This window comes from Zalophus californianus, chromosome 5, assembly GCF_009762305.2.
Source record: "Zalophus californianus isolate mZalCal1 chromosome 5, mZalCal1.pri.v2, whole genome shotgun sequence".
NCBI lineage: Eukaryota > Metazoa > Chordata > Mammalia > Carnivora > Otariidae > Zalophus > Zalophus californianus.
Window position 1 is genome coordinate 23477511 of NC_045599.1, and position 12249 is coordinate 23489759.

Genomic DNA, 12249 nt, shown 5'->3' on the forward strand with positions numbered 1-12249 from the left:
AGTCCCAACTCCACCATTAACCTCTGCCCATTCCTCATGTATAGAATAGAAGTCATGATAATAGAAACATGATGGGGATATTGTGAGGATCAAGTGATATCATCATTGTTAATGATTAATACAGTGACTGGTGCAGATAAAGGTTCACAGTTTGTTTTATTTTAAATCTGTAGAATCAGAACTAAGCTATGTTTCCTGATAGTTCCAGATGTGTGGTTGAAAGAAAAAAAAAAGCCCCATCCCAATTTAATGATAATCTTTTCTGTTACAAGTTAAATAGCTTTAGGAAAATTGAACTAATGGTAAACAATGCTTGAATCATCAGATCTCTCCATGGCTAGAGCTAATTTCTTACATGAGAATCAGGATCCCAAAAGGAAAATGATCATCTGGATGAGAAGTTGTAATCTTCCCAATTTGGAAAATCACATTACACTACTTTGGGAAAATCTCCAAATTGCTAAATCTTGGAAACAAAACCTCTTCTCTCAAATGGACGTATTATTTAAGAAGTTTTATTGTTTCTGAAAAAGACCAGTTGCTTTCAGAAGTAATAGCATTTGTGTATGGTTTGACTGTACCACCACAGATGGAAGAGCTGAGCATGTTCCACAGGGCAAGTGGCTGTTGATAAAACAGGGTCACCCAGCAACGTGTGTTGCTGCCTGAATTCCTCCCTCGTGGAGGTGAGACAGTGATCCTGGCAAGGACTGCGTCCAAACCATACAGTTAGAAATGCATTAAGGCATTTTATTCAATTTGTGAGATTCTGCCTTATTTGCAATTTCTTTTTTTTTAAGATTTTATTTATTTATTTGACAGAGAGAGAGCACAAGTAGGCAGAGTGTCAGGCAGAGGGAGAGGGAGAAGCAGGCTGAGCAGAGAGCCTGACACAGGGCTCGATCCCAGGACCCTGGGATCACAACCTGAGCTGAAGGCAGATGCTTAACCGACTTAGCCACCCAGGCACCCCTGCAATTTCTTTTCTTAATTTAACATCAAAGCAAAGTAAATTCTTGCCGTTATTCTTTACTTGGTTTTTCCTTAAAGTCCACAACTTCCTCCAAAGCAACTTCTACAAATACAGCAAATTTCACATAATGATGTTTATCTTTTTGTGCTTTTTGACAAGTTAGAATGATGAGGTTTCTCTGATTTCTTGCCCCCATTAAAAGAATCATTATGGGTTCCTACTATATTCCAGGCACTGTGCAGGCATTTTACATCATCCTCATGTAATTTTCCTAACAACCAGTTGGGAAAGTATATTTCATAAATGAGGAAACCGAGGCACATTTCTTTATTATTATTTACTTGTCTTTAGTCCCATGAATAAGGGACGGGAGATACAGAATTCACATCTCTTTCAACTTCAACATCTTTCACTGTACTTCCCAGTAACTAAATGGGTCCATACCTACTCCACATCACCTCTTACTTTTCCTCTTTATCATTAAAGTATGAAAAACATTTATCTTCCTAATCTGTCAGTCATCCTATTAATGTGTGTTGATACAGACCTTAAAGACATTAATTAGAGTAGGAGTGAGTGAAAAATATGATTCAACATAGAGCTGAATTTTTCTAACATGAAAATATGGAAAATGATATTCCGTCATATATTTTCAGTTTTATTTAGACCAGAATTTTTGGAGTCTCAAAAGTTAGCAAACAGTGATTTCCTCATTCATTATTTTTAACTCAGAAGCTAATTACTTATTCCTGCCATATCATTTTCTTCTTTCAAAAGGATGTTAAATATAACAATTTTGATTCAAAGTTTTAATTTATCTCAATGAAAAAGTAATTTGATCATCATGAAAATTTTTATTTTGATTTGAGAACACATACGTAGTCTAGTTGTGATTTCCCTTAGCAACTTCCACAATTCTATTAACATTTTAAAATATAGATATCTTAGCTATTTGTTATTTTTATTTTGAAGGACTATTTTATTATCTAGATCATACAGAATGAGAAAAGGGAACCCTTGACTATCCTGCCATCATTTCAAACTTGGCCTGTACAAAATCAAACCTTTCCTCCTCCTGTGTTTTCACTATTAACCTTCACTATGAGAATTCAGTGTGGATTATATGAACGTTTTCCTGCAATAGAAGTGGTTCTACATGGTGACTTGATTCAGCATTTAAGTATGGTTTATAGAGAATGATTCCAGTATGCCGTGATCTTAGAGAGATGAGCAAGTTCCTACCCTCAAGATGTTGCAGCATTAACCAGAAGTTAGAATGGAATCCGATGGTAGGACAGAGTACACATACATAAGATGGAAGTTAGTGAAAGAAAACCTCATGAAGGTAATTGACAATATCCTTGAAGATGAAGTAGAATTTATCCAGGCAAAGACATTGAAGGAGAGACACTTTGGACAGGGCAGGAGAGGGAATGGAATTCGTAGATGCCAAATGTGTCATGGCCAGTCACATGATTCTAGAGCCAGCCACCTAGCTACAGACATCACCACTTTCCACTCTCTCACTGTAGAACCTTGGGAAAGTTATTTCTCATCAGCAAAAATGGGGTTTTAATAGTCCCTACCTCATAGAGTCTTTAATTCAAGCTTATAAACCTATTTGTATGGTGTGTGACACACAGAAAATGCTAAATGATAATCAATTGCAAAAGAATAAGGAAGAACATACTGTTTGGGACACTAGAACTCATTTACTGAAAAGAAAATGCAGTAAAGGATTTGGAAGAAGATAAAGAGACTTTGTACTATGTTAGAGAGCTGGGAAGTGCCATAGATGAAATGGGGAAGGTAATGGCAGTGAGTTGTGTTTTAAATTAACTTCACTGGGGCAGAGTAGAAGAAAAAGAGAGAATGTTGGTAAAGATTAGAGCCCCGGAACCCAATAACGCCATAATAATTGTTGAGACTAAATACTTTATAATCCTTTTTAATAGTAACAAAGGAATTGAAAGGAGGTGACAGATGAGAGAAATATTTGGGAAGTAGAACTGGCAGGACTTGCCCTCTCACACGGAGTAAATAAAATAGCCTGGGGGATGATGATCTGAGAGAAGGGATAAATGACCTGAAGATTCTTGATTTGGCAGATTGGGTAGCCAGCAAAGGAACAAAGAAGAGAGTGAAAGAAAAAGAGAATATAGGAGGAAGTAGAGGTTTGAAAGAGAAAATAGTGAGAGCAGTTTTTCCACATATTGAATTTAACATTCTCCTAGTACATCCATTTGGAGATAAGTCAGATTTTTAAATAGAGTTTCAACTTAAAGCAACAGCTTCAAGATTCACTAGAAAAAATAAAGATGGTCAGGAATGGGAAGGTTTCCCAGGGACAGTTTGTGTTATATGATGAGTGGAAGAAGGCAGTCTAATGAAGCAAATGGGAAAAATAATAGTTTTAATGTGGTTTCAGATTTGATAGAAGGTATGAATAAAGGATCTCCAGGCAAGAACAAGAATTTTGTATGGTTGAATAGAAACTTAACTATTTCTATGTGTTTCATATATACTACTCTGTGAAAAATTTATCTACAGATCATTTTGATAGAAGTGACTAAATATGTTATTTACCACATAGATTGGGAAAATGTTTTTTACTAAATAAAAATATTTACCTTTAACAAAAATAACAAAATTTTAAAAAATAAATCAATCTGAAAACTGCTTTTATTTTTGACCTTTAAAACTAATTCATCTCCCATTATTTTAAATATTTATCTGTTATTTTATTGCCATTATAAAAAGTTAAAATATACTTATCTAATGTAATTTTTTATTTTAATTATATTCTGAATCAGCATGGGCATTAATCATGACAATGACCACCCATCATGTGCTGATGGTCTTCACATCATGTCTGGTGAATGGATTAAAGGACAAAATCTTGGTGATGTTTCATGGTCCCGATGTAGCAAGGAAGATTTGGAAAGATTTCTAAGGTACCGAGGTCATTTACTATTGTTGTATTGTCAATTTTTACCTGTGCCTGCTTCTGCTACCAACCAAGGAAGGTAGCACGGTAGAGTGGAGAAGACACCAGATTAAGGATCAAGGCAGTCGGTTCCAATGCTGGCTCTCCCACTGACTCATAGTGTGATTTGGAACATATTATTTAACCCATCTGCTTCTTAGTTTCCACATTTTCTTATGAAAGAATGAGCAAGATGATTTGTAAGATAGGAAAATTATCTGTCACAGTATTTAATTGCCTCTTCAAAATTTCCCTGTGGAAACATTCTCATTGCTCATCACTCAGCACATCTGTTCTCACAAAGAACCTCTTTAACAAAAGCTCCACTCTTCCATTGTGATACTTCTAAACTCTGAATTTTTTTCATTAATACATCGTTGTCACCATTATAATAGTCCTCATTCTCATCTTTCCCACTTTCAACAGCGGAAGCAGTGTCTCTCTGGTTGGAAAAAGAAATGAAAAATATGATTATTGTTTTATTTTTCATTTTAAAGCCCTTGTTATTTACTTATCCCTTTGGTATTAAAGGAGCAGCTGAAATAGTACGTGACATACAAAGTGAGTGAGAGATGCTTCAAGTATGCACAAGTCTCACAAATGTAGAGAGGAGCACCTAGCTAGCTAAGTTCACTATGCAGATAAATTTTATTCAGGTTTCCATACGATTTCAGTTGGCAAGCCTATTTTTTCTGTTCAGTGAATATTAAAATCCACCAAAATACAATGTTTTCTACCATACCATAACTCTGGTGTGAGCTATGTGCAGCACCTTCTGTGAATGGTGTAGAGAACAGTATGCAGAACCTGTAATATCGAATCTCACCACCTCACTGCAACAGTAACCCTTGAGTAGTTCCTAAGGAACATGCGTGATTTTGTATGGCTGACTTCACAAGGATCAGATGCATGATAAAATTAAATGTCACCTTGTAAATGGAAATTGTATTACAATGTCAAGTACTAAAATATCGGTACTGTTAATACTCACTTGACAGAGCCTTCCATATATTCTCTCAGCCCCCAAATATAATTGATTTCTTACCTTTACACATTATTTTTGGGCAAGTTTTGCTCCTAGTCTGAGCTTCTTCATCTTATAAGTGTGTATAATAATAATCACTTTACCGTGTTATGTAGATTAGCTGAATTAATCCCTATGAAAGACCTTTATAATCCAAAACATTCTGTTTACTTGAATATTAATATTATTAGGATTATCTTACATAGTTGTACCTAAATGATTCTCATATAGGGGATGATTTCTATGGATATTCAGTATAACTTATAAAGCAAAGTAAGAACATATTTTTAACATTATAAAAATGTTTCCTGTTGCTATGCTAATTATAACAAGTTTTTACTTGAAATTCACAATTTTAACACATATCTGCATTTTGCCAGGTCAAAGGCCAGTAACTGCTTGCTACAGACAAACCCCCAGAGTGTCAATTCCGTGATGATTCCCTCCAAGTTGCCAGGGATGACATACACTGCTGACGAGCAATGTCAGATTCTCTTTGGGCCATTGGCTTCCTTTTGTCAAGAGATGCAGGTAAGGGTTGTGTCCAGATGGAATTTTTTAAGTGTATGTTCACATTCATTGTTTAGAAGCATTGACTGGAGGTGGGAAAGGTAACTTTATTTCAGAGTTTGTGGCTCTTTTGAGAGCACCCCAATCTTGGAAGGAGAGATTTTCTAAAAAAAGGTTATTGCATTTTTTTCCCCTAGCACTTTTGGAAGTGATAGAAATAAGGTGTGGACGTTTAATCTAAGTCAGGAAGGAATGACCCAAGACTTTCAATTTCAAAAATGGGCACCGAAGTCAAGGAAGTATTTACATTGTGCCAGTTCAGTGCTTCTATTTTAAATCTTTTACTTTCTTACATGGTAGGTAACCGGGTGAAAATATAATGGAAAAGATACATGAACATGAATTGGGGAGGAAGAATTATATCTTTTAACCCTGAAAATAAAATGTTAAAAATATGTTCTACCAGAACAAAAACTAGAGAGTACATTTTTAAATAGCTGAACTACAGGAAAGGGGTAAATATAGGATTGCAATATCTATATATTAATATGCAAATGGTCACTAATTATTCAGAGCAGCAAATGGTACCAGTCTAGAAAATATGAAGTCTGAAGGATTGCGCAAAATGACCTTCTTAATTGATATAAGAATTTTAGCTCTTCTTACTTTCCCTTCTTTCTTTTCTTCTTTCTTTTGGCTGCCCATCCCCTACTTGCCCATCTATTCCCAACACACACACACACACACACACACACACACACAAACACACACTTTGTATTAAAGGAATAAACTGATAGTCATGCTTAGAGCTAGTTGGTGGCTGTATTTCATTCTGCCTAAGTTTCTGTGATTGCCTCAAAGGACTTTGGTTTTGTTGAAGATAATGCTGTTTTGGAGTACTAGCAGCATAATTAAAATCCATTATAAGTAAAAAAAGCATACGGCATTATGAAATATTTGATGCTTTTTCTTCTTTGTAGTTCTTATCCAAGGAGTTTTTCATTTACCATTTTCTTCTTATCCATTTCCCATACTGGTGGGTAAGCTCCAGGAGGTCAGAGAGTATTTCTCCAGTGTCTAGCCCAGTGGCTGGCACATGGTAGGCATTCAGTGAGTGAGTGACTTAAGATTAATATAAGTGAATGTATGAAGGAGTTGGAATTGCCTTAAACGTGACATGTCAAAAGATGTGTAGACTATAGAATCCATCTGGCCATAGTGGAGCTCAAAAGAAACTGTTGGCAGGGTGTCTGGGTGGCTCAGTCAGTTAAGCAACTGACCTTGGTTTTGGCTCAGGTCCTGATCTGAGGTTGTGAGATTGAGCCCTGCATCAGGATCCATGCTCAGTGTGGAGTCTGCTTGAGATTCTCTCTCCCTGCCCCTCCTCTCTTTCTCTCTCTCTCTCTCTCTCTCTCTCTCTCTCTCTTTCACACACACACACACACACACACACACACACACACACACACACAGGCATAAATCTTAAAAAAAAAAAAAAAGGAACTGCTGGTGTAGGTGTGTGATTGTGAGTTGGTTCCCAAGGGTTTGTACGTGGCAAAGTTATGGGTCCTTGAGACTTAGTCTCAGGTATGATGATTCAATAGTAGGCAACTTGACCCTGTACAGTCTGTCCCTGATACCTCCCTGACCTTTGTGTTCACTCTGTTCTCATTCTGGGCCTTCAAACAATCCAAAAGTGGGTTATAGTCTTCTTTCTTAAATCTTCATGGCAACATGAGTGTTTTGAGGTACATTTCCATGTGCTGAAATTAGCATTGTTTTGGGAAACAGACTAGGCTCTTTCGGCTCTCCATTGTAGTATTATGTAGAAGCTAGTTTCAGTTCATGCGATATAGAGAATTGATAGTGCTGATAAATGTAAATTTTTCATGTTTTAGAAGGTACCCCAAATGTTAGAAAAACTCTGCAAATGATCAACCGCCAACATGATTTTGGTAAATTTTAGATTATTTTTCACAAGCATTGTATTTAAGAGCTTTTAGAAATTATTTTATATTGCAGTTAGTTAAATTGTACTAATACCATTCTACAATATTTTGAACTCTCAAAAAATGCCTCATGTATATCGATTATTTATATTTATGATCTAATTTGATTCCTATAGATATTATATGCCATAGTTATTACTCAGCTCTGTTTTACAACAAATTTTACAAACAAAATTTGAGGCCTGTAGAAGTTAAATAACTCTCTTAAGTTCTTATACCCATCAGGAGGGAGGGTTAGGTGCAGATCCAAACAATGGAGTACATTTTGACCACTGTGCTTTACTGCCTCTTAGGGAACTCAAACTTCTTTAAGGGTTAAAATCATAGATCAGATCCCAGAATGCCTGTGTGGTTCAGTCGGTTCAGTGTCTGACTCTTGATTTCAGCTCAGGTCATGATCTCAGGATCATGAGGCTAAGCCCCACATTGGGCTCTGCACTGAGCATGGAGCCTGCTTAAGATTGTCTCTCTCCCTCTTCCTCTGCCCTTCCCTGACCGCCCCCCCCCCATCACATGCTCTCTCTCTCTCTCAAAAAAAATCATAAATCATATCCTGTGTTTTAACTGACTTTGTTTCTTCTGCTACAGCATCTGTGTGATCAGGGTTAAGAAATATCTTAATTGACTTACTTAATTTTTCTAAGCTATTTTGCTCTATTATATGTTATTTCTCACTAGCCTACCTGCATGGAGTTTCTTCCATCTCTGAAAACGTGTTTATTACAGGACTTTAAATCTGTATTTCTCAGTGTCGTAGGATGTTGCTGTGTTTTTAACTAGGCATTTTGTAAATACAATTAAGTTTCAGGTATTCAGAAATATTCTTTTTTTACCCTCAAGTTTTATGTGTCTGACATTTTTATTGATAAAATCAGTTTTTTCTTTATTTCTATCTGTGTGTAATATTTATTAAAAATTATTTTGAAAACAATCCTGAAAGAATTGGACTGCTGTGGAAAAGCAACAAGGTTTGATTGGAGAACACTGGTTGGAGGGTCATGAACCCAGTCTTTAATAATGCTTCTGCCTCTTAGTTGTATAGCCTTAGTCAAAATTTTTTTTCTCTTTAAGACACACTCTGTGGAACAAAAAGTTGGACTATGTTATCTTCTGAGTCTTAGAGCTAAGAGAACAGACCTCTGTGATTCCACAATGATTTTCTGATACAACTCCTGAAAATCGTGAGTTCAATCCCAAATTAGTGCAGAGTACAAAGTGTAGTGCCTAGATCAATAGAGCCATTGAAGAGATTATTTACAAATACAGTCACTGATTTATAAATATTTCTTGAGTTCCAACTACTTTTCAAGCACAGCTCTGTACACTAATAATAGAGCAGGAAACAAAGACCCCCCCCCTTTCATGGAGCTTACATTTTTGTTGCAAAAAACAGGTGAAAACATTTATAAATACATTTTAGCAAATACATTTATAACATGTCAGTTGGTAATAAATGTTTTGGAGGGGTGTAAACCCAGGTAAGAAGAATAAGGAGTAAAACCAGGGATTGGGAGGGTAGGAGTGATGTTATTTTGTATAGGGTGATCTGGGAAGGCCTCCTGGAGAAAATGACATTTATTTTGAGATCTGAAGGCAGTGAGAGAGCAGGCTATGCATTTATCATGGGAGGAATATGGAAAGAGAAAAGAAAAAGCAGAATGCCCTGGAATGAAGTTTTAGTCACGTTTCAAGTTTAAGATGCTCATTAAACATCCAGCTAGAGCTGTAAGTTGGTCCGGGATAGATATTTATATGGAGTCATCAATAAGTAGGTGATATTGAAGATGTGATACTAGATGATTACAGCAAGAATGGAGTTAGATGAAAACGACAAGGGAGAGACAGAGAAGTTGGTGACTACCATATTTGGAGATGAGGAACATAAGGAGAAACCACCAAGTAAAACTCTGAAGACATCTGTTGGTAGGAATAGAACCAAGAGAAAGCAAGATCATGGAGGCTCAGTGAAGACATTTTTCAAAGTGGAAATGAAAAGGCGGAAAAGAGGGGAGTAAAGTCTGAGAATATGTAATTTTTGTTTTTCCCACAGGATTTGGTACTCTGTGAGTTGGAGCCATCTGGAAATCCCTGAACATATAAGTGTCAGGAGGTATAACTTAAAAATATAAGGGAAATAGTTGTGAAGTATAGAATATTGGAGAGTTCTCCTGGTTAAGCCACACACATGGATACACATGCAGTCACCACATCTGCTAGTCAGTCATCCAGCCTTTATAAACAAAACAAGTCTCTTAGAAGACAGGCTTGGTAACATCGAAGAAATTATTTATCAGTCCTTTTTATTACTGTCCCTCTGGCACCTAAAACAGTGCTCAATAAATATATGTTAAATGAAGAAGTGAACCAGTTGAATGATGGAATAATGATTCTAAGTTTTCACTCATAGTCAAGTCTTGGATATATCATACGTCAGGATAGCATTAAGATAAACTAAATGTTATTCAGTATTAACTCAGTGATTACACAAAAACCAACTATAAGTACAGATGGCTTATGTTTCACATCTTATATGTGAGTTAATCAGGCGTCCTATGATCATCCCATTTCCCATCAATTAGAAATAAGTATCAGGCTGCATGGAGTGAGGATTCATAGCAACTCTTCTACATGTGTGTCTCTGGTAGAATCTTAGAGACAATGGCAGTTGGTCTGTAGTATTTGAATTAGCTAAGAAATATGGCTTTCCATATGTATAAACAGATAGTTATACACAAGTGCTAGAGACTCCAACATTACATACATGCTGATCTAATTAATGATGTAAATTTACCCTTAGGATCATAACTTACATCTGCAAAATGTTTAAAGGAATAGGCATCTGTTGAGGCATAAAGACATTGTTTAAATGATTGTGAAACAACTCAACCTTCAGTAATAATAGCTCACTCTTCTGACTTAATGTGCTAACTTCTTGAAGGCTGGTTCCTGAGTCCTAAGCAGTTGGTACTTCTAGGCCATCTGGCATCTTTTGGCTGAGCCAGCTCCAAAGAGCATCAAGTCATCATAGTAGCTTCCTGAACTTACTTACCGTGGCTGAGAATTCAGAAGTATGGGTGTTTCCCTAGAAACAGTAAGGAGTGGCTACATGAGAGTTGCATTTTTTGAGTGAGAAGGAAGTGTGCTAAAAACCTGAAGACCTCCAGGAAACCTAAGGATCTGCCTTTGGTTTTGGAGTAGGCATATAGTGAATTGGATGTATATTATATCATATAGAAAGCTTCCTGTTTTGATCAAATCATATGGTGACTTAAAAAAGTAATGAGGAAAGTTCCAGTTTCACATTTTTCTTATATTGAATTGGTACATCGAAGGCAATGGACTTCTAAAACCTCTCATTTGATCCAGTGAAGAGGTTGCCATTGAAATGAGGTAGCATATGAAGAATTCTAAAAGGCTGAGTCTTTGATCTGGCCTTGTGAAATTCCAGAGGCAACAAGGAATTTGGACTTGAAAAGACGTGGCATCAAATAGCCCTGGATGGCTAGTAATTGTTAGAGCAATTAAGATAGCATCACTGATAAAACATGTTGTCAAGATTGATGAAGTTTCCAGGTTAGCCTGGTGATGGGTATTAAAGAGGGCACGTACTAAATGGAGCACTGGGAGTTATACGCAAACAATAAATCATGGAACACTACATCAAAAACTAATGATGTAATGTATGATGATTAACATAACATAATAAAATAAAAAAAAAGATTGATGAAGTTGCAAATTTTAAATCCTTCCTTCCTATAAGAGCAGTAAAACTATGGTGGGTTAGAACTACCAGGAATTGGTTCTGAATGTGTTGTATTCTTTTTTTAATTTTTTATTGTTATGTTAATCACCATACATTACATCATTAGTTTTTGATGTAGTGTTCCATGATTCATTGTGCATAACACCCAGTGCTCCACGCAGAATGTGCCCTCTTTAATACCCATCACCAGGCTAACCCATCCTCCACCCCCTCCCCTCTAGAACCCTCAGTTGGTTTTTCAGAGTCCATCATCTCTCATGGTTCGTCTCCCCGTCCGATTTACTCCCCTTCCTGAATGTGTTGTATTCTAATCAAAGCTAAATCTTATCCTTCAAGCTTTAGCACTGCCTAGTCTGTGAGGACATGAGTTTCATGGCAACTTACTTGACCGCATAATCCAGCTACTTCTTTTCCTAGAACTCATTTTTTCCCATGACTTTTTATTGACACGGGCTTTTAGCTTTTTAAGTCCATATCTTTGTAAATTGCCTATTTACATTTTCACCCATTTTTTCAGTTTTCTGGCTTTTTTCTTGCTGATTTGCAGTTCTATGTTCTAGGTAAAAATTCCTTATGCCTTAGCAATAGTGTGTTTGTTGTGTGTATACCAACTTTTTATACACTGTCCTTTGTCTCTTAATTTTGAGGTGGACGAATCCATCAAATTCTCCCATGAAGGTTGTGCTATTTATATTTTTTTGTTTGTTTCCTTGTTTTGCCATCTTCTACTCATTCTTCCCTACTTTGGAATTAAAATCTTATATAGTACCTTCCCTTTCTTTTAGCTTAAATATTTCTTTAGCACCAGAGACATTTTGGATTTGTTTTTTAATTTATTCATGCGGAGAATTATATATATTAAATAATGTTGATTTATATTACTAGGTATATACACACAGTTTTTCATTTGCTTGATCCTTTTTTCCTTTTCCATTTTATTACGACTTGTGCCTTAAAATCTATTTTGTCTGACATTAAAACTTC

The 12249-nt window shown here is 36.2% G+C and overlaps 1 protein-coding gene across 1 annotated transcript in view; it reads left to right on the plus strand.

Annotated features, from left to right (window-relative positions):
- The window catches only part of ADAMTS19 (ADAM metallopeptidase with thrombospondin type 1 motif 19), a 252578-nt gene that overhangs the window by 132019 nt on the left and 108310 nt on the right, over positions 1 to 12249 (plus strand). Inside the window, 2 exon segments of the mRNA XM_027607009.2 lie at positions 3787 to 3927; positions 5364 to 5514. Of these exon segments, the coding sequence (XP_027462810.2) occupies positions 3787 to 3927; positions 5364 to 5514 (292 nt within the window).